Here is a 27,828-nt window from a genome sequence, read left to right as displayed (position 1 = left end):
ACAGAGAGTCTATTCTCTAACAGTTAACACAAATAATTAGTAAATAAGATAGACACGTGGACATTCTCAAGCTGTACACATATGAGCCATAGCAGAGGCTTCCATAACTGTGGAATCCTGACATTTTTAATTAACATGGGTCACCTTTTCAGGAAAAGTTTCATTTAAGTTTTCAAATGACTCATGGAAATACACATTCTAGGTGATAACATAAAAAAAAAAAAAAAAAAAAAAGAAGAAGAAGAAGAAGAATTCCATGAAGAAAGGGCACCAAAAGAACATATGGTATGGAGCAGAGGTCCAAGTGTTTCCTTTGAGCTTGAGATACTCTTCCTCCTTCAGACGTATAAGAAATGACACATGCAAAGAGACTGCTACACATCATTGTGGGCATTTGGGTAGGACCCGCCCCTTTCAAAGCTTCCTGTGCGACTTGCATTTTGGTCACTGGTTCTGATTTCTTCATTTCTCATTTCTTGACTTACAGAAATGAAGACGATTCTCAGGGAGGAGCTCTGAAACACGAGGTACCACAGCCTGGCAACGCAACAGACTCACTGAAGTGATGACAGGACCCAGGGAGAATGATGCTTTCTTTGGGCTGGATTTTTCTTTGGCTTGTCACAGGAGAGAAAATTAAAGGAATGACTACTTCAGGTAGGGTTTTCGCTTATCATGTTCACTGTGAGTCTTGAAGTCAATATTTGAAGTGACAGATAGTCTGATATATCAGCAGCTTGACCTATTAATGCAGAGCATTTCCTTTCTGCTGTTGAGATGGGTGCAGGAAGACAGAAATGACTGGGGTGAACAGCTTTCAGCTGATACCAAGCGTCAATAAGGAGCCCAGTTATGGTAGCCAGGTGTTCAGTGGGAGCAGTTGAAGAGGAATGAGGAGTGGTTCAGTCGTCTTTAATAGTTAAGTGCTGCGGCTACTAGCCAGCTCAAGTCCACTGGGAGGGCATTAGAGCCTGACCTTCTAAATGGAAGCAGTGAAGAAGACAGACAAGGGAGCTTAATTCCTCATTAAATCATGTACTCTTTATAAACATAGGTTAGAGTTTGATCTTTATTTCCTCCAGTTTTGTTGACATGTAAGTGACATACAGCACTGCACAAATTTGATAGATAGCAAAATGACTTATGCGTATAGTGAAATGATTAGCACAATGAGTTTAGTTAATATCCATGATCTCATGTAGCTACCAAAAAAGAAAAAAAGAAACTTCCTTGTTCGTTAGTTGTGATGAGAACCCTTAGAACGCATTTTTTTAACTTTCAGATCAACCATACAGCAGTGTTAACTATAGTCACTGTGTTCTCCAGTATGTTCCCCTTACTTATGTATCTTATTACTAGAAATGTGTGCCTTTTGACCACTTCATCCAATTCCCCCACTTCTCATGCAGCCTCGGGTAACCACAAATCTGATCTCTTTTATTTATAAGTTTGATTTTTGTTTTGTTTTGAGACTACATGTAAGTGACATCATCTGGTGTTGGTCTCTCTGGCGTATTTCATTTAGTATAATGCCCCCAAGATCCATCTATGTTGTTGAAAAAGGCAAGATTTCTACCTTTTTTTTTTACCACTAAATAATATTCATGTGTGTGTGTGTGTGCATGTGTAATACATCTTTATCCATTCATCTGTTGATGAACACTTATTTCCGTATCTTGATTATTGTAAGTAACGCTACTATGAACAAAGAGGTTCAGACTGTGTCTTCGACATACTGTTTTCATTTCCTTCAGGTATATTCCCAGAAATGAAATTTCTGCATCTTATGGTAGTTCTATTTTTAATTTTTTTGAAGGAGACTCTACTCTTTTCCATAGTGGATGTACCAATTTATGATCCCAACAGTACTCAAGGGTTCCCTTTTCTTCGCCCCCTTGCCAGCATTTCTTATCTCTTATCTTTTTGTTGATAAGCCAACCTACCAGGTAGGAGGTGATATTTTACTGTGGTTTTGATTTACAGTCCCCTCATGACTAGTGATGTTGAGCACGTTTTCACGTACCTCTTGGTCAATTATATATGTTCTTTGGAAAATGCTTATTCAGGTTCATTTCCCATTTATAAGTGGCTTATTTGGGGGTTTTGTTTGTTCTTTTTTTTTTTGTTTTGCTTTTGAGTTGTATGTATTCTTTTTATATTTGGATGTTAATCAGGCATATTTTATTAGATACATGGTTTGCTTACTTTTTCCATTCTATAGGTTATCTTTTCATTTTGTTAATCATTTATTTTTTTAAAATATTTTATTTATTTATTCATGAGAGACAGAGAGAAAGAGAGAGAGAGAGAGAGAGAGAGAAGGAGAGAGAGGCAGAGACACAGGCAGAGGGAGAAGCAGGTTCCATGCAGGGAGTCTGATATGGAACTCGATCCCGGGATCTAGGATCATGCCCTGGGCTGAAGGCAGGCACTAAACCACTGAGCCACCCAGAGATCCCCCTGTTGATCATTTCTTATGCTGTGCATAAGCTTTTTAGTTTGATGTAGTTCAGCTTGTTTATTTTTTCTGAGATTTTATTTATTTGAGAGAGAGAGAAAGAGGACCCTGAGATCATGACCTGAGCTGAAGGCGGACGCTTAACTGACTGAGCCACCCAGGAACCCAATACTTGCTTATATTTTTTATTTGGTTGCTTGTGCTTTAGATGTCATATACAAAAACTCACTGCCAAGAGAGAGATTTGTCTTCTAATGCGCCTCCCTTTCTCTTTGTTCCTTGTGGTTTTCAGATTGCCTCACCAAAAAACTGCTCTGGGAATATTCTTCAAGGAGTGAGGAGTTTGTCCTATTTTGTGACCTAACAGAGTTACAGAAATCCCATTTGCACCACAGAAGTCAACTCTTACCAACCCAAGGCTCTGAAAACTTGCCCTGCAGTGGTCATGAGGACCTATCTGATGTCCAGTGGTACCTACAAACTCAAAATGGTGATTCATTAGGGGAAATAACTAACAACTTTCCTCACATCACCCAGGACAAGAGCAACCTATGCTTTCTGACCGCAGGAATAAGTAATGCTGGGTCATATATCTGTAGACCTAGGATCCGGTACGTCCCAAATGCATTCTTATACGAAAACATTCCTAAGCCCTGTATTACCTGGATATAACATCTATGTTCATAGGCCTTTGTTAACTCTCCTAGGATCCCTCAGGATGAGGCCTGTTGTATCAAGACCATCTTAGAAGTTAAGCCTAAGACAAATCTATCCTGTATACCAAATAACTCTGTATCACAGCAATATCTTCTTTTTGGTAGCATTGCCAAAATTAATTGCCCTAGCCTCAACTGCCAAAGTGATGCACAAAGTCCAGAGGTGACCTGGTACCAGGTAAGAATGATTTCTCCAAAGAATGATTTCTCAGCTTTGGAGCTTTATGGAGTTACCATAAAGTATCATTTTTATGGTAACCTACCCATAGACACTTTATAGAAACGTGGGTTTGAGGATCTGAGGTCTAGAGCTTTGCAAATACTGACCTTGTGCCTACAGAGAAGACCTAACTTTCTAAAGTGGTCACTCTCATAGGTAACCACTGGGAACCATCTTTTTCATCCATGCCAGCAAAATTTCTAAAATTCAAGTGTATTATACCTGAGGTAAGACATAAACTTATGAGCATCAGCCAATGCAGAAGACCAGATAAGTTCCTTCCTATTGTCTTTGGAAAGCAATGGGCATTCCTATGGGGAAGGGAGCTACAAACAAGTGAGTCCTGGAGGGTTTCTGAATAAAATAGGAGACTGGAATGCTTTCCAAAGAGAGCACATCTGGGAGGACAGTTATGGCAAACGCAGATGGCCCAGGTAACAGGTGCCTTGCAGAAGTGAGACTGGGGTGGGGGGGAGGGAGTACAGTATAAAGAGGAAAAAGGGGCAGGGATGAGGAAGAGGCAAGTTTCCTAATGATTTTGAGTTATGAACCACATGTGAATAAGCTTCATGACAAAAACAATTCTTATTGCCATTGTGTCTCACGATTTTTCCAAGTGCTAACAGATACATAAATGTCACATAACCCCATGTCAACATAGCCTCCTGGTAGTTGACCTCGTGGTGGCAGAAACAAAGAATAGAATTTCCATTGCCTCCTGTAATTGTAATAATTGTTGAAAGTCTAAAACTTTGCCTTAAGTAGTTGTGTATAACATTAAATTCGACTTCAAAACATATGTTTGTTAATATAAAAATATCTTTTTAAAATTATTATTTATTTATTCATTCATTCATGAGAGACACAGAGAGGCAGAGACAGGCAGATGGAGGAGCAGGTTCCCTGTGGAGGGCCCGATGCGGGACTCGATCCCAGGACCCTGGGATCATGAACTGAGCCAGAGGTAGATGCTCAACCACTGAGCCACCCAGGCGTCCCCAAAATTGCCAATGATCAGTTATGCCAGTGGCCATGTTTATCTGGTGGCTCTACACACTCCAAGACTCAGCAATCAGAGAGTCCTGGTGGTACAAGCACCAGGGTATGAGAAGATATATCCTCACTTGGTTCCCTTGAGACCTGCTGACAATGGGTAGACAGGTGTCATCATGTCCACTATAGAATTAATATACAGAGAGAGAACAAGTGATGTGATGTGCTGTAAGTCTCACATTTGTATTTTAAAGTGACACTAAAAAAATGTTGGCCTCCATAAACTCCTAACTTAAGAAACATACAAATTTCGTAACCTCTAAAATGAGGTTAGGCAGCAAAGTCCATGGTTCTGTTCATTATTTTCAGTTCTCTTAAGAACAAAACTTCTCTTGATTCAAAAGTATTTGTGATCTGGGCTGACAGATTCCTAGCCATGTCAGGGCCGGCTGTTCCTAGGCCAGTAAAGCAGGCTTGGCACCCCCCCCCCACTCCCCCGTCATTTCAGATGAAAACACATTTAAATTTTCAATCATTGTATCCCTGAAGGCAGTTTTCATTTTCAGGTAAACAGAAGCCACACAATAGCTGTCAGTTTTCTGCCTGTATCTCTTATAAACAAAATCCTAACGGTGTATGACATTCACAGAAGGAGGTCTGTGGGGTCTCGATTTCACATCTCTGGGGTCTCAATTGCAACATCAGGATGTGCTTAGCAGTGAATAGACATCTGTCCTAAAAGTGGGTGAACGATTATGGCTCTTATCAAAATTGTACTTTCTGATGCAGATTTGGATAGGTCATTATTCATGTGATGTTTCCTAATTGCATGTATGTGTGCACATGCATACACGCACATGTGCACACACGTACATACACAGGCACGCACGCACAGACCTTATGGAAGGAGTGTATCACTAGAAGTGGTGATACTAGGCAGCAACTAAGACATGAGGCTCCTTGCCTTCATGCTAAACCCCCGGCACTCAGGTGATGGGTGGGTCGCATCCGAGCCACCTCAGAAGAGATGACATATGCTAACACTGGCTGAGCAGATGAAAACATGGTGCTATTGAATTCAGATGAAACTCCTGGCCAGGGATGCCCCCGTCAGATGTACAGAATATGCCACTGAGATAAATCCAGGGGCTCGAGGCTCTGGGGGTTTCAAAAGATTTTTAATTGACCCATCAAAAAAATGTAGGCTTGGAGATTCTTCACTGAACTATTAAGTGACCAAGAAGTCAGAATTAAAATGAATTATCTATTATTTACTCAAGAAACATTTTCTCTATATTTTGCTGATTTCTAAAAATATAATTAAAAACTAGCTGAACAGGCATCATCTTAAATAAATGAGAATTGCATTGAACGAGAGGGCATTTTATGTTCTCTGGCTAAGCAAATCTTGGAAGTAGGCAAAATTATAACAGGGCAGTGGGGTTGGCATTGAGATACAGGTGTTGGTGATACAGGTGTCAGTGACACTGCTGTGACCTCTTGTCAGTTAGACTTGTGCCCTGAGTAATCTTTCCATTGGTGCTTTAAGACAATCTCACTCATAGGCCACACTCACTGGCCACAATGATGACGGAGCTGCTGCATCATTTGAGCCCTGCATTCCATGGAATGTGCACACACAGACCTGCCACTTCTCCTTCTCGGTTCCTTTATGGCCTCCTCTTCTCATAGTCACTAGTACTGCCTGGCATCCCTTGAGCCTAGTGACATGGGGAACTGCTGAGTTGGTGAGACTGGCTAGACCTAAAATCAATGTGGTTCCAAGTAAGGAATAAGTACCAATTATTTTGACTGGGTTTCTGAAAAGTATTTTCAAGGTCAATATACTGGCCCATTCGGTGATTCTCACTGTGCAGTCTCAGAGTGCTCATAATCCTGCACAACCTCCTAACATCTGTTCAATGCTATAATCCACATGTTGCTTAACTAATAGTGAAAACAGAGAAACTATTTTTTTTTCTTTCTTCTAAACAGTGTATCAATGTGGTCTACGATTGCATTAGCTTTGGGACAGGTCCCTTATGTGGTTGATTCATTCTTAGTTGGCAGGTAGGGTTTGTTTTTTTCTTTTTCACAAGAACTGCAGTCAGGCCAATTCAGCTTTGTGCTAACAGAGTAGAATTGTAACCCATGTTCATGATTTTACATGTATTCCTATTAAATTCTGATTTGATGGTTTAAGCTCATCATTCAACATATCAAGAGGTTGGCATTTTGATTTTGAAATCCACCATGTTAGCCATCATTCTCATATTTGTGTGACTTGTAGATAAGATGCAGACATGATATTCTTAGCAAACATTTTGAATGGCCTGGTACTGAGCCAGTCAACTCATCTATTAACTCTAGCATGATCCTTTTAGTTACATACAGTCCCTTAATCCACAACTTGGGAAGTATTACTGTTCAATTAACTTTAAAAAGTCACCTAAATGTTGACTCATTCAGCCCGTATGTATCTATTTTTATTTAACAAAGACATCATCAGAGTATTTTCCAAATGACTCACTATAGTGAAGCCAGAACATCTATTATATTTCTATATTCCTCTGAGCCTCTGGTCTCTTCATTTTATCATGGGAGAAAATTACAAGACTGGCATGAATGTTGGTAGTGAGTGCAAGCTGGCTGATATTAACCCACTTTTTTAAGGGCTCATAAGCCATTTGTCCAATAATCCATTCAAGACTTTGGCTAGAGATGAACATCTAGCTTTTCATGATACTTTTCATAATGTACCCTTTTCCACCTAGAAGATAATTATTAGTACAGAATTTATGTAAAAGTACAATGCTGTCAGTTGATGGATAGGGCAAGAGACTGAAGTGCAGGAAAAGGTAGATGGGCAATGGAAGCAGAAGCATGAAGGACACATCGTGTGAATGGTGAGTGGCTCAGCATGGTAGGACCAGAGTGTTCCTGAGAGGTGTGGTTAGAGCTGAACACAACGGTTGTACATTGGTTATGTGATATGGTTATTGGAGGTCCCTGCTGATGTGATTGAACTTTATGAGTGTGAATCCTGATCCAGGGAATGAGCAGTGGGAACAGAAAGAAGTTGGTGGATGTTAGTGATATTTTCAAGAATAAAATACAAGGTAAAATACTTCAGGGGGACATAAAAGAGATGACTCATGTTTTGGGTCTTTCTGGCTCAAATATATTCACAACATTTAGCAAGTTGAGAAAGTAGACATTAATTCAATGAGGAATGAGAAGAGGTCAGGTATGCAGATCTGGACATAATGAGTGATTAAAACAGTCATGGAAATGTCAAGTCCATCAGGGAGGGTAGGGCTCGAGATGTCCATACGGGGAGTCCTCCCAGACTAGGTAGCAAAAGCCCCAGTAGGAGCTCCACTGTGTTGTCCAATGCTGGGGAGCACCACCCCCACAGAATAGCACCGTGTGTATTGTACTCCCGAGAGGGGCTGCACTGGACAGTAGTGTTAGAGCTTGATGATACTGGCTGGAAATATTTCAGTAACTGCTCCTACTAGAACACATTTTCTGTGCTCTTCTTGCTTTACACATTCCTTTAGAAGTCCTGTTTTACTGTCTTCCTTGTTTCTGCAAGCTTCGCTTGTGTCTAGAACTTACTGAAACAAGTCATACATGTTCACTCTGAGATGTTCCTCCTTCTGTATTTTGTTCAAGAGTGTGGCACAGCTGAGCAAAACAGCCCCATCAGCACCTCCCTTCCTACTGAAATCATTTGCTATCATCTTACTGGAGTGGGACTCCCATCGTTCTTGACACAAATTACCTCTCCCTTATGTTTTCTTCAATGTTTCCTTTTAGTTCCATCTTATTAAGTCTTAATAATACATATGAAGTCACGCTTATTTTTTTACATTTTTTAAAATTTTATTTATTTATTTGAGAGAGAGAAAGAGACACAACAAGAGAGCACAGGAGTAGGGAGGGAGGGGCAGAGGAAGAGAGAGAAGCAGACTCCTCACTGAGCAAGGAGCCCAATGCAGGGCTTGATCCTAGGATACTGGGATCATGACCTGTGCCCAAGGCAGACCCTTGACTGAGCCACCCAGGCGCCCTCATACTTAGCTTTTTATGAGAAAAAAAAATCAGGGCAATTTTGATTTGACCCATCCCCCCTGTGGCACAGCTGAGGTCTCAGCCCACGACTCTGCAGCCCATCACTTCCTTGTGTGATTCATGACACATCTCTGCTCCAATTTCTGCTCTTTGGATGTGATTCTTGTATTCTCTAGAGTTTTATTTCTGACTTTTACCCCATGCCCTGACCCATCCTTTTAAGAGGTCCTTGACCCCTGAGATCAGCTGATTGATATTTAACCTGGTCTGCCTCACTTTTTTTTTTTACTTCCGGCCTGCCGTTGCTGCTCTCTGACCTGTTCCTTGCCAACCTACTGGAAGTCCCTTCTTGGGCCACAACAACCACACCAGAGACTTGGAGTAGGGGAATCCCTGTTCCTCTGAGTTAGCAGGTGAAGTGGAAGGGAAATTCCTCAATGAGAACATGAAACTCAAGAGTTAGAAAAATTCACATGGATGCTCGGTCCTCTCAGTTACTGGCTCTGTGATAGAGAGCCACACACAAACTCCAGAACCTCAGTTTTCTCATAGAGTCTGTGCAATCCAAGTCAGGGGATCCTTTGAGTGAATCATATGAAATAGTACATGAGAAAGGATTTTTTAATCTGTATAGATAAGAAGTACTTATTTTGTGATTTTGTTTTGTTTTGTTTTTTGCTTATCTCTTTGTTTTTGACTGCTGTGGTAAGAGTCATATACTCTGGGGGCTATTTGTTGAAGATTGGAAGGCCATGTGCTACATGGAAGTCAGGGGCTACAGAATTATTGGTACAGTGATACTTCACCATTTAACAAATATTTATTTAGCCCCAAGTATGTCCTAGCCCCTAGTGATACAAAGGTGATTACATGGCTCTTATGCTTCAAAACCTTTCAATTACACATACTTTATTCATTCATCATTTACAAAGAGCTCACTGTTGCTGGCCTGTCTGCTGTGTACTAGAGACACAAAGACCCGATCCATCTACATGCATCAGCCTCTTCCTTTTGGCCTTATTTCCTATATAGAAGCTCCATTTCAAAGGTTTCTAAGATGGCACTCAGCTTCAACGGAGTGATTCTCACATATTCCTCAAGGCTCTGACTAGCCCAGAGGGAGCATCCCTGCTTCCTGTGAACAGAGACAAGGCTGCCCAAGTGCATCATACTCTGGCTTACTGCTCAGGGGTCTGCCTTCTTCGACTGAGCACTCTCTCAATCCTAGAAAGCAGTCATGACTCTGCAGTCTTGATTGGAGGGACTTCTGTTTATTCCTGCCAGTGTGTCCAGGAGCAGTGATGTGTCTTGGCACAAAGGCTGTCTCAACAACGATAGAGGAAGAGGTAACCGTGCACATAAATTATGATCAGAAGGCTATGTGCAATCATAGAGGTCTGGGAGCATGAGAAACTGGTTCTGCTGGGAGAGCGCCTGATTGCTCCCACCATGAGAGTTACCTCCTGAGTTGGAGTTAAAGACTGAGCTGCAGCCGACCCAGTTGGGGGAAGTAGTGGGAGAGATGTACACACACATAGATGGAGAAAGAATATGGTTATTTAGGGAGTGGCAAGTGGGTGGAGGGGCAGTAGCAGGGAATGAGAGCAGGAAAGAATGGCAAGTTCAGCTGGGGGAGAACGTTAGACCTTAGAAGAGTATCCCTGATGGATATGCTAAGTAAGAGAGAGAAATGTTCCTAATTGCAGTTTAGCTCTCACCTTAGTTTGGGTCCACCATGAGCTCATTGTTTGTCACTCATCGGTCATTCTTTGTCATATCTAGGTATTCCTGTTTAGTTATTAACTTAATATTTTAAATTCAAATTTCACCTTTTTTTAGTTAAATTTATTTAGAGAAGAAACTTTATCTTAGCCTCATTACACAAGAAATTATGTCAATTTCCACAAATGTAAATACACATTTTTTTTTTAATTCATTGAGGTATCAGCTACTAAAGGAAATGAGTTTTCTATAATGTTCTCAGAGGCCTGAGTCATGCTTTGAGAAATTCTAGGCTAAATAACTCTTTGTGGGTTAGTCAGATTTGGTGCCTCGATCTTAACAGATAATGTAATTGTATCTGAAAACGCCTCTCATGAACAAATGCGAATCTTACAAATACAGTTTTTGAGCAGAAGCTCTTCATAGCGTGGGTGATGCTCTCATTTGTGAAGTTTTTCTGTTGTTGTGACGAATATTAATAACAAATCTCTGGTTAAGGAAAGTTACTTATTTTTCTTGTCCCCTGGATTAGAACGGAAAACTACTCCCTAAAGAAAGGAGCAACCCAATTGTAGTGAATGAAGTTTATGAAACCAACCAGGGCACATATGTATGTGATTACACTCAGTCGGATAATACAAGTTCATGGATAGTCAGAGCTGTTGTTCAAGTGAGAACCATAGGTAAGTGAGATTTTCATTTCCAGATCTGGGATTTGAAGCCCCATTACCCAATTAAAGTTAACTTCCTTTGGCTTAGTAATGGTTTACTTTTTTGGGAAAAAAAAAAGATAATCATATACTGGTAGTCATGTGAAGCCTTAAATGTGGGAAAACATTAATTTTCCCATTAACCTAGATTCCAGCCCCCAGAGAAGGCCTAGTTTTGGATCATATTCAAATTGTCACAAGTTGGGTTTTTCCTGCATTGACAATCCCTGGCTTATTTTTGTAATAAGTTTAAAAAATAATGTTAAATATTTCATACATAGCAGTAAGTGACACTATGAACCTATTGCCAGCTTTAATACATGTTCATGTTTTTCCACATGTTTAAAATCTTGCTTTTTCTGTAAAGAAACAAAACATTGCAGGGACAGCTTGAGACCTATGCTTTTATCCTTTCCTGCTTCCTCCCTTCCCAGCTGTAGTCTAATCTTGTATACATTCTTCCATTTATATCTTTATGCTTTTCTAAAAATGTAGGTAGGCATTAAAAAAATAGAATATTGTTTTATGTTATAGAATATGTTTTGTGTTAAAAATATATGTTATTATTCTAAGGTATCATTTTGTCAATTTACACCACCCTCAGCAAGGAGCAGATTCCCATTATTCCCAAATAATGTTTGGTGTTGTCACACTTTTTGATTGATGTCAAGTGAGATCTCTCTCTCTCTCTCTCTCTCTCTCTCCCTTTTTATTTTTTTTTAAGATTTTATTTATTTATTCATGAGAGACAGAGAGAGAGGAGAGAGAGAGGTAGAGACACAGGCAAAGGGAGAAGCAGGCTCCATGCAAGGAGCCCGATGTGGGACTCGATTCCCGGTCTCCAGGATCATGCCCTGAACCAAAGCGGCGCTAAACCGCTGAGCCACCCGGGCTGCCCCCTCTCTCCCTTTTTAAATCCCAATTTAAATTTCCATGAAGTTTGATATCTTGTTATACGTTTGTTGGTCTGTTAGGTTTATTCTTCTGTGGCCTGCCTAGTCTTTCTACTGGGACCTAGTCTCTCCACTGGGTCATTCTTACTAGATTAACAAGTGCCGACATGAATAAATTGTATAATGCAATTAATTTAAGCATGGCTTTTGCCAAAACACAACTGAGTCAGTCATTCATGCTCTGCATTAAATAGCTACAGAATGGTTGACTCAGCTCATAGTAAATACATTGATTATTTTTACCTCCTTTTCTTTTAGTGTAATGTACAAATTACATTAAACATGCTGAGGCCGGGATGCTTGGGTGGCTCAGAGGTTGAGTATCTGCCTTTGGCTCAGGGCTTGATCCTGGGATCCTGGGATCGAGTCCCACATCGGGCTTCCTTTGGGAAGCCTGCTTCTCCCTCTGCCTATATTTCCACCTCTCTCTCTGTGTCTCTCATGAATAAATGAATGAAATCTTTAAAAAACAAACACACACACACACACACACACACACACACTGAGACCAAGTTAACCACTTCTACCTACTTCCTGGATGTCAGTAATTTACATGCATATTATATTGCTTCTTGGGGGAGAAGTTAGAATGCAAGTACCCCACTTGCACCATTTGCTCCCTCCAAGGGATGTGTGATTGTTCTTCACTCAAGGCATGATAACTCAGCCCATCAAATTTTCAGGGGCAGAATCTGGTTTTCCCTTTCTTCCAAGGTATGCCTTACAATATCTGTTGCATCCTCTCAACCAAGCATTCCTGTCTTCCTCATTCACTCCTTCATTCTTTCACATATTCATTTTTTACACAAATATTTGTTGAACATCTAATATGTATCAGGCACTGGGCTTGGTGCTAAGGATGTAAGCATGAGTGTCTGGACATTTTCTGTGACCGCTCAGAACTTCCCACTTTGTGGGGCACACAGGTTATCCCAATGCATTGTAATGAGTGGAGAGAAAGCAGTGGGGCATATGGGAGGCCCACCAAACCCACACCTGGACCCACCATGTCCAAGTGAGAACTGAGGGGCAAGCCCAGACCAGAGCAATGAAGATGGTCAAGATGCCTTTCCAGGCAGAGGGAACAGCATAGTCAATGTCCCGGAGATGAGAGAGCACACACAGTCTGGGAAGAAAAAGAAGGTCCACTGAGAGTGAGTGTCTGGAAACAAGACTGACATCACACTGTTTTAGTGAGTTTGAACTTCATTTAAGGAGCAATGGGGAGCTTTTGAGGGTTCTAAGCAGGAGAGCATCATGAATAGATTTGCCTTTGAGATAGATCACTCCATCTGCTGTGTATAAAATGGGTTTCGGGGGAGCAGGAATGGAGAGAGCAATGACTGATGGTGGCCTGAACCAGGAGTTGCAGTGGGAATGCACTGAAGCAGACAGACTCCATAAATACAGAGGAGGTACATCTGAAAGGATTTGGGAATTGGCAGTGAGGAAGAGGGAAGAGGTGGGATCCAGGAGAAAAGAGTTGGGTTTTAGGTTGAGCTACTAGATAGACATTCTGTTAGGTACTGATGGAGGGAAGCATTGCATTGCATAAGTAAGAGCTGACCTAGGGCACAAATGGGGGAGCAGCAGGTTTGATGCACATTCTAAAAAGATGCTCCTGATTGCTCACTGCACAGACTTAGCAAAGGTGATGAGAAATGGCTATTTGTGCGTCAACAGAACGTGATGATGGATTTAATGTGTAGAGAGAGAAACGAAGGATGCTTTTGTTTTGTGGCCTAGTTAAGTTGGTAAACGGTGACACCAATTCATGAAGCAAGAAAAGGCTGAAAAAGAAGAGGATCTAAAAAGAAATTAAGGATTAGAGTTTTTAAAGATTTTATTTATCATGAGAGAGAGAGGCAGAGACATAGGCAGAGGGAGAAGCAGGCTCCCTGTGGGTATCCCTATGTGGGACTCGATCCCAGGACTCCGGGATCACGACCCGAGCCAAAAGCAGATGCTCAACCATGGAGCTACCCAGGTGCCCCAAGGATTAGGTTTGAAAGGACTTTCAGTGATCCAAATCCCAATGGCAAGGAAGAATTTGGATAAACCAGTCTGGAGGTGTTAGGGCTGGAGATGAAATTTGAGGGTGGTCAACATGATTATCTAAAGCAAAGACTGAATGAGGTCACCTAGGGAGTTAGTATAGAAAGAAGGCCTGGAACTGAGGCCTGGAGCATTGCAATACTTGCAGAGGTCGGAAGGAAGGAGGGAATCCCCAGAGGAGGTGGAGCAGGGGTGTGAGAAGAGAGGAAAACTGTCCCAGGGCAAGTGACTAAAGAATGTCGGGGCAGAGGGAGTGACACTCTGCTTCAGTGGTGATGTTTGAGAACTGGTCATTGGGTTTGTGCAGATGGCAGTCATTCTTTACATAAGCCAGTGGGAGGAAGTGAAATTGATGACATAGGAGAGAGAGATCATTTCGAGGTTCAAGACCTTTTGTAGGGAAGAGGCCTAAAGAGTGAACAGCACCACAGCAGAGAAAAGGGAGAGAACTGATATTCACGAGAAGCACAGAAAGCAGAGCCCCCAGACACACACCTGGAAACAGCAGAGAGGCAGAAGGTGAACTAGAGAGCAGAGAAGCAGGGAACCAAAGGATGAGAGGGTTCCCAGAGACAGTGCTCAGCAGTGTCCAATGCTGCTGAGAAATAAAGCTGAAGAAAAACTCAGTTGTGCCCAGTGGATTGAGGTGCCAGAAGGTCACTGGGGACTTTAGTCAAAGCAGTTTCTGTGGAGTGATGGAATCCAACTCCACAAGAAGTGAGAGAATGGAGATGAGCACAGAGCACTGTTTCAAGGATCTGCCTGGGAAGGAAGGAGAATGCGTGCCACAGGGAAATGGGGTGCAGGGATTTTTCTCTGTTTTAAGATGGAGAGACTGAGCATGGATAAATACCAATGGGAAGAAGCCAATGGGAAGATGGGGCAGGTGAGAGAGGAGAAAGAGGCAAATATACAGGGGGAGAGATGGAGTATTTGAGGGAAGGAGGTCCCCAAGAAGTAAGTGGACCATGCCCAGAGCAGAGGTGATGAATTTTCCCTTATCAAGAGATGGGACATAGTCAGGAAGAGTTTGACCACAAAGCCCCAGTTTGGCAGTTTGTGGCAGGAAGCTGAGGGATAAATGAGTAATGGAGTTCCCGACTCAACTTTATTTTGAAATAAACCATGTACTTAGTGATGGAGGAGGTGGACTCCAGTCTAGGTGATGTGAGCATTTTCTCAGGTGCGTTCTTCTTCCGGAGAAGAAGCCAGATGGTACGAAAAATAATCTTGTAGGAGAAGACAGGAACGGGGGGGCTCAGGTCAGCGATGGTTGAGCAGGGCTGGTGTGGAAGTAAAAGCACACCCTGGTGGATGAGGATTTACCAGGATTTACTGGTATTTCATTAGCACCCGTGACCTGATGTCATGGTCATTTGGGGAGGTTCATTTCTCACACGGAAATCTAAGTTCCCAGCCTTAATAGAATCCGAATCAAAGTTGAAGGGGGATCTGCAAAGCATTTAGATCAAAGTGCCACTTGATGCACACACCTTCAGCAAGCAGGCCTTCAGATTTCCCAGTGCAAATAGTAATTTCTATTTTCATCTTTTAGTGAAAGACACTACTCTCAAACCAGATATTCTGGATCCCATCAAGGATGTGCTGGAAGTAGAACTTGGTAAGGTGGATTGTATTATCTCCGTTGAATGACCTGTGCTTCTGGGAGCAGCTCTAAGTGTGATATAAGGAAAAGAGCCTTGGGATTTTTTAAAAAAATTATTTATGAGAGACAGAGACATAGGCAGAGGGAGAAGCAGGCTCCCCACAGGGAGCCTGATGTGGGACTCGATCCCAGGATTCCAGGATCACAACCTGAGCCAAAGGCAGATGCTCAACCACTGAACCACCCAGGTGCCCCAAAGAGCCTTGGGATTTTAAGTCAAATAGAATTAAGTGTGAATCGTGGTTGAGCCACTGGCTACCTTTGTGACCTGATAGAGTTACTTATTCTTTCTAAGTTTCAAGTTTTAAATATGTAAATAGATGAAAGAAAACTGGCCTCATCTGGATGCACTGAGAAATGTAGGAAACTGTATGTTAGGTGACTAGTGATTGGACATGATCAACAGATTTTAGATTCTTTCTTACTCATCCCAGAAACAGGTGTTATATGTATTAGGTCCATTGGTTAAGTCTGTAAGTTTAACCAAATTACCAATCTGAATAGCATGAATCCTCGCAAACATGGTATTTGGTGTGGCCTTTAAGACAATTATGGAGGAACACTGTATCTCCTGCTCAAGTAACTCATATTCCTAAGTGTGTCTTCTTGTGGGTAGGAGGGGCAAAGTGATTTTCCTCTGGTCCCCTTGTATTTTATCAACCTCAATAACATCTACACTTTCTCACACAGTAAAATGAGAACTGCTCTATTTAAAATCAAATGCTGGTTGTTGCAGTGAAATAAATGCTCTTTTAAATGCTAAAATATTTTTAATTACAGAAATGTAAAAATAGAGACTATGGTTAAATACCGCTAGATGGCGGTATTAGCGTGTCCTGATTCTGGAAATAGACTGCAAAACCAGCGGCATCACAAGGATGCAAGGAAGGAGGAAAGAAACACAATTAATGATTCAAACATAGCTGAGCCACGTATGGTTTCAGTGAATTTGAAAGTATGACAGGGTAGGGGGACAGTATTAGGGCGCACAGATGATTTTTGAATGGAGTCTTTAACCGTTTCAAGGTGAAAATTTGAGTTTGAGGCAGTGTATCTGGATACCCCTTATGGGAAAAATGAGTAGAAAGAGGATAAGTGTAATCATATGCTTCCCAACTGTAGTGCTTTGCTCAAGAAACTGCTGAATATTTAAACAATTCCTTCTTTAAACTACATTACAGTAACCTGACAATGTTATTTGAACATGCAAATATTGGTGAGCAGTAAAATGTTCTTTATGACGCACCTTGTACTCAACATCAGCGTTGAGTGAGTCACCATCACCAGTGACTCCTCATTTTGTGGAGTCAGTGACTGAGGGGATTCCTCATTTTGCTGGGGTCTATCCTTCAGCCCCATCAGAATTCTTCGTGCTATGCCTATATAGTCGCAGGTTTGAGATAGAAGTATTGCCCATTGGAGATGAACAGACTTGGTCTTACTTGTTTCCAAATGAGAGTCAGGTAGATGTTGGGTTATTTTTGACAATCTCTTTTACCTGCCAACGTGATTGCAGTAATGAGCAGTCTGTGGTTGGAGTCTTCCTCCTGCGCCGGACAAAGCGTTCTCACGGACTTCCTTCCTATTTTCTGTGTCGCCTTCATTTTTAGGAAAGCCTTTAACTCTTAACTGCAGGGCACGATTTGGCCACCAAAGGGACTTTAACCCTGTAGTGAAATGGTACGTTAAAGATTCTGACCAGGAGAGTGAAGTCCCAACACCCGAGACGATCAGGTAAGAAGGAAATCAGCAGACTGTTATGCTCCGCAGCCCACCCTAAATGCTTTCACCTTTGGAAACCTCCAGAACGGCCCCCCAGAGGTGAGCCAACAGGTGCAGCTGACGGAGTGGCCACTCGCGCAACCTAGTGGTGACTAGAAAAGCGCGGAAATACAAAGGGCAAGTTCATGTTAAACAGCAGTTTCTGACCAGGCCGTATTATGAAATATTTAAGTTGTGAAGTTCGGTTTATAGCAACAGTTAGATGAGGCTGCTTGAAACATCAAGCTGACAGGCAGACAGACGTAGCGACCCACGCAGCCTGAATAGAAGCAGCACGTCCAACCAATGGGGAACGAAGGATGCCCTCCTCCTCATTTTCCCCAGTACCATCCATTGAGAGCCCTGGTGAGTTCAGGGATCCACATGTTAACAGCCTGGGATGTATCCAGAGGAAAGCGCACAATAATGCGTCTGACCAAAACTATGAGAAGTGAAGAATAGTTGAAGCAATCCAAATGGAAAAGGAGATGCAGACATGGGATAGCTTTCTTGACATCCTTGGAAGCCATTATGTTTTACGGAAACTAGACTTAGTTTGTCACCCTCTAGAACTCAGGACCCCCATTAGTGGACAGAATTTACCGGGAAGATAGTTTGGCTCAATAGAAAGGAAAACTCCAGCTATTCAGAGCTATCCAATACCTCACGAAGCTAGATGCTGGTCCCTGGAAGGATTAAGGGAGGGTTTGGATCCAATCTGTCAGGACCATCGCTAAAAAATAGACTCCCTTGTTTTTCCAGAATGTGCTCCAAGGTAATAGTCTATGTATTAAGCACTTGCTTCTGATTTTTAAAACAATTTCAGTGAACAAGTGTAGTGTCATTTTGAAAAGTACATGTCACTGCAAAAAATAAAGACCAAATTTTGATGACAGTAATAAAATCCAACAAGGACTTCTAACTCAAGAGAGGTCACACAAGCCCTTGAGTTTGAATCTATTTCCCACCTATTGGCAATTTGACCCTTGACCCCTGCAAGACTCCATCCCACCACATGCAATCTATGGATGCTTACATCTACTTCACAAGGTCCCTTGAGGGAGCTGCTCCAGTAGAGGTGATACACTCATCACAGTTCCTGACCAGTAGGAAGCATTCAGTGAATATGAGTTGATATTGTAGGCTCCAAGCAACACAGCCTAAAAACACCATCCATATAAACAATATTCCTCAATGTAAAGACAGACTATAAATCAGCAACCTTAGAAACTCATATTGTGAATAAATACTGACTCTTACAACTTGCTGAGTGGGGCAGAATGACCTAGGTCCAGGACTCAGGGTGCCACTTCCAAGCAGAGTGACCTTAGGCTGTCACCCACCTCTTGTGCCTGGTCTGTGTTGCTGGTTAAGTTAGGATGATCATATTCTTACCTTATGGGGGCTCCAGTGAAGTGAGGCATGAAGGAGACTTAATTGTCCACATTTAGTGTTCAAAAGAGTGAGCACAGATACATGATAAGCCCTTTGTGGAAATGAGTCAGTATTCAATATTATTCTTAAATTATCATTATTGTCTGTTTTCAAGGGGAGTGCTCAGAGTAATGGAGGTCAGATGAGGCCCACACTAAATTAAATTCTGATTAAGTGAGTAAAATGATGCCCAGCAGATTCAATAATCAAAAATGAGCTCCCATCACAAGATGGTCAATATTATGCTCTTCTGGCATTTCCTGCTACTATTTGATCCCATAGCTCTTCTGAAAGCCGAAACTGTTGGCTGCTAGTATGAATTCCAAATACAGCAAGAGTTGGTCAGTTTATGCTACTGAATGAGTAGGGTATCCATCCTTCTGACCTAGAGTTAAGCACACCATAAAGGATGAAGTCTATGAGCGCGTTATCCACTTGAAAGAAGTTACTCAGAGGGATCTTCGCAAGAAGTTTATTTGCTTTGCCCAGAACTCCATCGGGAACACTACCCAGTCCATCCAACTGAAAGAAAAGAAAGGAGGTAAGCCTGGAAGGTTGCCACACCATGCACACAACTGCTTTTATCTGAGAGAAGGGGAATTTTCCTAGAGATTTGTGACAGTGATGATAGCAATTAATATTTGCTGCATGCTGGACACTATGCATTTTGCTCATATGAAGCCATTTAATACTATGACCAGGGACACATCACTAGTAAGTTTCATATCAGTTATCCAGAACTGGTCCTCTTAACTAATACCCTGTGTATTGAGGCTTGTTGGAAAAACCTGTCATTCATTCATTCATTCATTCACTTACTCATTTATTCATTCTACAAATACCTAAAGGGCATGTCCTGTGCAACAGGTATTGTGTTAGGACCTAGATCCCTTTTAGGGTTTTCTTTTCCTTGCTTCTCCATCCAGAGAATGTGATGATTGGGTATTAGAGAACGGAGAGAAGAGTCATCTTGCTCACTGCTCTGGGTGGTATGTGTATATCACAGATCACAGCCTTTTAAAACTGCAGTGGAAATGCCTGGTAAAGAAAAGGTTTGAAATTTCTTTAAGAAGATACTCAATGATGAAGTTGATATCATTCATTCATTCAATTAATAAATGATTCCAAGGACAAGCAAGTTTTGAATCCTGGTGAGGCTTACGTTAGACAGAATCTGTGCTTGGCCATAGTGGCTGCTCTGTAATGGGGCTCCCATCAGCAGAGGTGTGTGGAAGGGCTCGTGTGTTAGGTGCCACGGAGGGTGTGAAACCAAGCCACACGTAGCTCCTGGCCTCAGGAAGTTTAGACTTTAGTAGTGATGATAGTGCATGAAAATAATTTCTAATATGCAATGAGAGGGATCCAAATGGGTGGTGTGGAGGTTTATGGGGGGAAAATAATGAGAGTGGCCATGACCAGTTTCCCTGGCCACCTCAATCAGGAATAGCCCATTCCCGTGAATTGTCTCCAATTCATTGTAAGACAGTTGCCCCAAGATGTAATTGCATGTGTTTCCAGATTCAAGAGGAAAGAAAGCTTCCAAGAGCAGTGATTTTGATAAAATAATAGAGTCAGAAAAGGTGCTGGGCCAGCCCACGGCATTGGCCGGAATGTGCTCTTGTCCCAGGAAAGCTGTCTCTGTATTTGCTCATGCCTACCATGTTTCCCCCAGTGGTGTTCATATACATCTTACTTGGCACCGTCATGACTCTGGCAGGCATGCTGACGGCAGGTGCTCTGCTCTACATGTACTGGATTGAAATAGTCCTGCTGTACCGAACCTACCAGAGCAAGGATGAGACACTCGGGGGTAAGGTGACCTCAACTTGCCTCTGGCTTTTCCACTCAGAACTGGCTTAGAGGGAGAAGCTCAAGAAATGGATGTTCCCCAATGGAGAAAGTCATGCCCTCTGGCTTTGAGACCTTCTTCCAGATGTGGTGGCTTCACACCTGGGAGAGCTGGGAGCAGGTGGAGAAACAACTGCTTTTCGGTTCACTTACTGGAATCTTGCTGACCAATGGTACTATGGTAGATAGAGCATGTTGGGCTTGAAAATAATCTCTCTGCTCACCAACCTAATGCAATATGACAAATGACCTGACATCTCTGTGCCTTTGCTTCCTCTCCTTTGAAGTGGGATTGTAATCACAATTACAATGAATGCTATGAGCACTCATTGAGTTAAGACATATTAATCATTGAGAACAGCATGTAGTAAACACTCGGTAGATGGTGCCAACTATTATTACCTCTTGAGTGCTGAGGGCATGCAAGTCAAGTGTATTAGCTAGGAGAACTGTCACAGCAATCCTGCAAGCCAGGCAGAGGGACATGAAGTCTTGTGCCCAAAATTGGACTGCAGGATGGTGTTAGAATCAAGGATTTGGACTCAGGTGGTTTGGCTTAGAGCCCCCATTAGCTATTACCTCAGTTAGCCTCACGTATAAAATGAGGGTTTTGAAGATGGTGTCAATGTTCGAAGAGTGTGAAACTCTATAAAACCCAAGTACTATTACAATAAATGGAATTATCTGTCCACTTCCACAGGAGACAGGATCATACTGATTAGTGTTTGCTTCTTTAGAATAGAAGAGCTGTTCGCATGCTTTCCTAGCCCTGGAGGTCTCTAAATTAGAAGGTTTGCAGTTTTAGTGAGTGATTCTTTTGCTTGGAAAGGGCAGGATCCCTTTTGCTGGATTCTGGGGAAAATCACTTCCTATACCAGGGCTTGCCCCACACCAGGAACGCAGTGAGGAGCTGTCAGATTTCCAGGAAGAGGACAGGTAAAGAGATGTATCAATCGTACCTTTCTTTAGACTAATTATTGAGAATTCATGCAAGAAATCCTGAAGCTAAGAGTGTTGGGTTTTTTGTGTTTTTGGTTTTTTGGTTTATTTCCTTAAATTAGCTTTTTAGCTTTTTTGAATTGAGCAAGCTACTTAACCAATGTCTTCTTCATTCCCCTGGATGACATATATGTATATTTTTACTAAAATGCTGCTTGTCTTAAGATTCTAGAGCTTGTACAGAAGAGTTGATCATGAAATTTTTAAATCTGTACTTTCCCTTTTTACTTTACACAGTGGCTGATGAGGAGGCAGTGCCTGGTTTTAAAGTATGGAGATTTAGCACCCTCTGTGGCCAATCTAAGGTTTTACAGCAAAATGTCTGTTTCCTTGGACATAAATGTGAAATATCCACAATCTTAGACGTACATAGACTGTCGGAGTTGAGAAGGACCTAATACTCCCATTCCCACTAATTTTATTACCAAAGAAATGTAATGCTTCCAGTTAGAGAAAAACCCAAGCTCGTTGGAGTTTCACAGGATTTGGAAGGAATGGAGGTGATGAGGGGGTGTGTCACACATTTAAACCACACAGACCTTCCATGCCCACCATGGCCCAGGAGCCTCCTCCTCCTTCCCACCTGGGCAATGAGGAGCTTTGCAGATGAGCCCCCTGGGCCTCGGTTTTTTGGCATCCCCCTTTTCTCATCTCCTGGACCTCCCCTCTCCTTCTTTTTCTATTGCTGGCATTTTCATCCACTAAGGCCTCTCCTTATGTCCATGTTAAGCAAGCATCAGCCACCTGGGCTATTGTTTGCTATCTTGTAACACTGCTATTTGCCCGCCATGGTGCAGAGGACTGGAATCTGAACCAGGCATGTCCAGATTCCAAAGCCCATAAGTTAACTTTTGAGATTCTCTACCTTTCTTGGTTAGTTAGCTACATAACACATCCCAGTACTCGATGTGCATTTGTAATAATCCACTCAATGGAAGGAAGCATGTGAGACTTTGCAAATATCCCGAAACGAATTTTATAAATATGATTTCCCATCTAGAAAGCAGGGGAAAAAGATATTTATCTTGTGCCTGCTGTGAGCCAGACACCAAGCACTTTATATACATTATATCACCCAACCCTGGAAACAGTCCACCGGGGAGTTATTATTACATCATTTTACACACGAGGATTTCTAATATAGGTACATGTGCCGTCAGCTGTCTCCTGTGCAAGTTGCTGGGTCCTGGCAGTGCTTTGCTTGCTGGATATTACCATGCTTAGATGGAACAGACTCCTTTAGGATGTGTAACTCATGAGATAGCAACAGCACAGTGCAAAGAAAACTCAGAGGAATTCCCCCCCCACCTCCTTCATCCCTGTGATTTAATCACAGAAGCCACAGCTGTTTGATCTGAACTCAGTGAAAAGGCAGCAGTGTGTCATAAATTAGAATTCGAATCTGGTTAGACAGTCGATACTACTCAGCAGTGTGATTTTAAAATGGACACAAAAATAAAAAGTAAATAAAATAAAATGGACACAGCTGCTGTGTTTTATTGTTAAATCAGTTCAATAAGGAGCTCAACACTTAATTCTTGCCCATACATCATAGGATGCAAGCATATGTAGATACATCACGATAGTGAGAAACATGTAAATGGTTGACTGTTTTTTAATCGTTTCTCTTCCTCAGACAAAAAGGTATTTGATGCTTTCATATCCTATGCGAAATGGAGCTCCTTTGAGAATGAGGCCACTTCATCTTTAAGTGAGGAATACTTGGCTCTGAATCTGTTCCCTGAAGTTCTGGAAAATAAGTACGGATACAACTTGTGTTTGCTCGACAGAGATGTGGCCCCAGGAGGAGGTAGGTCCTGGGTGCCAAGAGAAGATATAGAACAAAGAGAAAAGTTGAATAAAAGTGCTCTGTGGGCTTTGGTGTCATTCCTTCTGTTGGGATACACATCTTCTGGAAAGTTTCATGAGCTTAGACTATGTTGGGCCACGGCACAGAAGGACATGTGTTGCAGAACATGTAGCAGGCCTTCCCAATCAAAGATATAGCTCCTGGTTCCTCTGTAGGAAATTATCTCTGTCATTCGAAACAGATGGTCCCCTGGCTTTGTAGGACTCTGCTGGCCACAACCCTCAACATTGGGTCAGGTGGGGCACAACCCTGGCCACTCATCAGAGGTACAGATCTCATTCAGTTCCCCCCTCCCTCTGCCCCAGGCACCCCACCATGGAGCCTGGGACATCTTGTGTCCCCCTGTTATTCCTAACTATGCCAACTAGCTTTGCTCCTAAAGGAAAAAGGACAGCTTGAGGACAGAGAACACAAAGAGAGGAATGGAAAGTTGAGAATCACCGGACACTAGAGTCTGTCTTCAACTGTCAGTAGAGTTGATGCAGCAAAAGTGACATAGTAAACCATGCTTCCTTCCCTCCTTCCCTACAAGTGCCTTTGCAAGGAACAATCTGGGTCGATCTGGGACATTCGGGGTTATTAAGACCCCAGGTTTAGCAATAACAGTTAATTGAATTCTTTATTTCCAGTGTATGCAGAGGATATTGTGAACATTATTAAGAAAAGTAGAAGAGGAATATTTATCTTGAGCCCCAACTATGTTAATGGACCCAGTATCTTTGAACTACAAGCAGCAGTGAATCTTGCCTTGGATGATAAAACACTGAAACTAATTTTAATTAAGTTCTGCTCCTTCCAAGAGCCAGAGTCTCTACCTCATCTTGTGAAGAAAGCTCTCCGGGTTTTGCCCACAGTCACTTGGAGAAACTTAAAGTCAGTCCCTCCCAATTCCCGGTTCTGGACTCAGATGCGCTACCACATGCCAGTGAAAAGCTCTAAAGGACTCAGGTGGAACCATCTCGGAAGTATCTCCAAAGTTTTTCACTGGAAATGACTCAGTAAAACAGAAACCACTGGGAGGAGCTCCCAGCCTAGAGAATGGTCAAGCGGACAGACCCTGAGCCACTTCCTTCCCATCCCTGGGGAGTAGAGATGTCAGTGGAAAGAACACACAGCACGGATCCAGCTGATACAAGATGGGGAGGGCTTTGTCGACCCTGAGCAAGTCTGACAGGCCCCAGAATAATAATGAACCTCTGGTTAAAGCCTCTGATATTCTGTGGGCAGAGGGAGAGTAAATTCTCTAGATGCTTGCATGCGTTCAGCACACAGTGCCCCAGAGACTTTCCAAGTGGTCTGAGCAGAATGGGCAGATACAGCCACTTTTGCTCTGTTGCTCTGCTCTCATGTCTGTTATGTATTATACGTATAAATTTATATATGTGTGTATATATATATATATTTGCAATCAAATAAATATTACTTTGTTAGAAGTGAATGATTTAAACTTTGCCTAAAGCTCCTCAGAAAGAAAGAAACACCTAGTTTTATTCCATCCGTGTTCACCCATTAACTCTGGAGTACAGAAAACAAGTGCAAAAGGCAGAAACCATGGGGGAACCAGGGGCAGACAGGGCCTCCATCAGTCTCTACTCTGTCCCTGAGGGAAGTGCCCCCTCTGAGCAGATGAAATAGAGGAAAGAGCCCTTCCAGGGGTGGGGGGTTGAGGCACAGCCCTGTGCTGGACACAAGGCTAGGGGAGCAATGTAGGGCTAACTTCAGCCCCTCCTATCCCCTTGGCCATTGGGCAGAGCATGAAGTACACAACCTTACCCTGGGCCACGGGAAGTAGGTACAAGCAGGTCAAATTGATCAGGCCTGGGGCGCCTGGGTGGCTCAGAGGATAAGCCTCTGCCTTTGGCTCAGGTCATGATCCCGGGGTCCTGGAATCGAGTCCCGCATCAGGATCCCCGCAGGGAGCCCGCTTCTCCCTCTACCTGTCTCTGCCTTTCTCTCTCTCTCTGTCTCTCATGTGAATAAACAAAATCTTAAAAAAAAAAAAAAAAAAAAAACGATCAGGCCAATGAGGAGACAAGGAACAGCCGAGTATTTACTTATAAAGTAGAAAGGCAGTCGCAGGAGTTAGCAGCCCAGATTAAGAGTTCAGGAAATAAATGCATACGTTGGTCAAAAGGCAGCAAGAATGGAGCTTGAACAGAGCTTTCTGGTCTGAGCCCTTTGCCCGGCGAGGCTGGCACTCCTTGCACATGCTTCCTGACCTACTGATCCCAGGTGAGTCCCAAGTGACAGGGTGCTATGCTAGAGCACCCAGTCGTAGTTTCTGATAGACCAGATGGATCTCATTCTCGTGTGTCCTCCTTAGGAGAGTTCAATCTGTAGTTCATGTTCTGGTCACATAGGAATGTAAAATCTTCACACTCTGTCATCCCTGTCTGAGTGGAATGATGCATTTGAGCAATAAGACAAGCAACTTTCTGGACTCATTTGACTGTAATGTGTCACGTTCACCATATGAGCGTGATCCCAGTTCAGGATGGACAGAAGTCATCGAGCATCATCTAGCCACCGCTTGGAGCCTGTATGAAATGCTCTGAACTCTTTTTCCACAGAGGCTCCCACATCATAAAAACCACTGCGGCTTTGGCACCAAGCAACATCCTTGTTGGGAATTTCAGTGATGAAGTTAAAGATGAGTTAAAAGGTATAAATTATTCCTGGAGGAAGTTTCTTGTGGGAAGGCTCATTGTAGGGTCTCAGTGGGGAAGAATCCACACTGTCATTGTGTCCTTGTGCCATGGTGATGGCCAGAACCCCTGGTTTTCCTGCCAGCTTCTCTCTCAGATCTAAGACTCAGAAACCTCTTTTGGGCCAGTTTACCCAGGTTTATTTTATCCTAAAATAAATTTTGCTAAAACTGATCTATCCAGTGGTCCAGAGTTTTGTTCTTAGCTTCAGAGAAATTCAAACTCAGCCTCAGGTGTGTACCTACTCAAAAAAAAAAAAAAAAAAAAAAAAAAAAAAAAGGGAGGGGGGAACTCTCTAAGCTGACATTTATGGAATATACTTTATACTTTTTCCAGGTTATTAGATACATAGAAGATGAAAAATTAGCATTTGGAACAAGGATTGATTTACATTTCTTACATGCAAATCAATCCAAACAAACTGGGCAGCTGAAACAAATTTTTCTGTATATAAGAAACTAATGGTAACCAAACAGTTGAACTCAGTGCACTACAATAAGAAAAGTGTTTACATTTCCCACTCCATTTTCTAGATATGGTGACCATATATTCCAGTTTCTGATTTGTTGTCCAACTATAAATCTTACTCTGAAAATGTGTCCTAGTTTGGATGATGTCACTCTACCTCTAATACACACTGGAGAGTACTCCTTACTAATTCTAGATGACACCTCAGGCAAATTTCACACCATCCTGGTGTCTTCTGGGTTTTAATAGCTACATTTTCTATCTATATTATTTCCAGATCACAATTCCAGGTAAGAAGGAATAAGTATACTGTCTCTCACACTCACTGCAGCTATAAAATCTGAATAAAATGCTTAGAGAATCAGTTTGAAGATTTTGAAGGTAAATCAGAGCAGAATGGTTAAAGAGGACAAGAATTCAAAGTTCCATGATTTTATTTTCCTCTGATATCCCTTGGCTTGGACTCAACACAGTCTGAAATTCAGAAGTAGATGTTAGTAATGACAGAGGATTCCAGAAGAAGCCCTCTCATTTACCTTAAAGACTGGGAAAGGGGTTTCCTAACACTCTCCTATTTTTTTTCCTTTCTAGGTTCTTTTACTTTCTGGCCCCTATGTAATTCTGCAAAAGCTGAGGCAAGAGGGCCCTTAGGAGCCTGCATCTCTGTGGAAGGGGAACTGTTCACTTTAATACAAGAAGCTGTGGTCCCTAGAGAGTGTGGCAAACCTCTTTTGATTGTCCTTTTTGGGACTCTCTGTCTTTTTACCATTTAGGTGTAGACATACAAGCAGTTGGGGAAGTGCACTGCAGAGTAGGTACAAAAACACCAACACTCTAGCCAGAGAACTGCAAAAAAAAAAAAAAAAAAAAAAGAAGAAGAAGTTAAGAGGCCTTTAGAACCAGAAAGTACCTGGGGGATTGCAGACAGAAAGGAGTCCAGGAAAGCAAACCCATGAGGTTGCTTGCAAACCCCTGGTCTCATTCCTATGCTGCATATACACGAATCTGGCCCCAGATAGACTACCATAAATTTTGAGAATTGAACTATAGAATAGGCCATTTCCAGAGTTCCAGACTGACCACTGAAAGGTGTATATATGGAATAAGTCTAAGTAGAACTGAAAGACCGTGAAATAGAACTGACATTGAAACCACAAGGCTGGTTAGAATTTG

General features: G+C 42.2%; 1 protein-coding gene across 4 annotated transcripts; it reads left to right on the top strand.

Moving 5' to 3' along the window:
• Nucleotides 1–457: 457 nt before the first annotated feature.
• IL18RAP (interleukin 18 receptor accessory protein) lies at nt 458–27,443 on the top strand. 4 transcript variants are annotated; one of them, XM_072844410.1, is made up of 10 exons: nt 458–657; nt 2,751–3,069; nt 3,166–3,352; nt 10,719–10,869; nt 15,460–15,525; nt 17,181–17,304; nt 19,155–19,306; nt 20,438–20,575; nt 23,249–23,422; nt 27,247–27,443. In XM_072844410.1, the coding sequence occupies exons 1-10, from the start codon at nt 585–587 to the stop codon at nt 27,426–27,428; spliced, it is 1,566 nt and encodes a 521-aa protein (XP_072700511.1). In that variant the 5' UTR covers nt 458–584; the 3' UTR covers nt 27,429–27,443. The 4 variants fall into 4 exon arrangements, with proteins under 4 accessions (XP_072700511.1, XP_072700509.1, XP_072700508.1 ...); XM_072844408.1 differs by lacking the exon at nt 27,247–27,443 and adding an exon at nt 24,112–24,915 and having other exon boundaries at nt 459–657; nt 3,280–3,352; XM_072844407.1 differs by lacking the exon at nt 27,247–27,443 and adding an exon at nt 24,112–24,915 and having other exon boundaries at nt 460–657.
• Nucleotides 27,444–27,828: the final 385 nt, after the last annotated feature.

This window comes from Canis lupus, chromosome 11 (assembly GCF_048164855.1).
Source record: "Canis lupus baileyi chromosome 11, mCanLup2.hap1, whole genome shotgun sequence".
Taxonomy (NCBI): Eukaryota; Metazoa; Chordata; class Mammalia; order Carnivora; family Canidae; genus Canis; species Canis lupus.
Note: the sequence above shows the minus strand (reverse complement) of the source record. Positions and strands in the feature narration are given on the sequence as shown.

Excerpts from the sequence above, each read along its gene's own strand:
- IL18RAP (XM_072844407.1), top strand. The coding sequence starts at position 585 with ATGATGCTTTCTTTGGGCTGGATTTTTCTTTGGCTTGTCACAGGAGAG. Across the intron at positions 3,070-3,165 it reads ATCTGTAGACCTAGGATCCG|GATCCCTCAGGATGAGGCCT; the intron begins GTACGTCCCAAA and ends TAACTCTCCTAG. Across the intron at positions 19,307-20,437 it reads ACTGAAAGAAAAGAAAGGAG|TGGTGTTCATATACATCTTA; the intron begins GTAAGCCTGGAA and ends TGTTTCCCCCAG.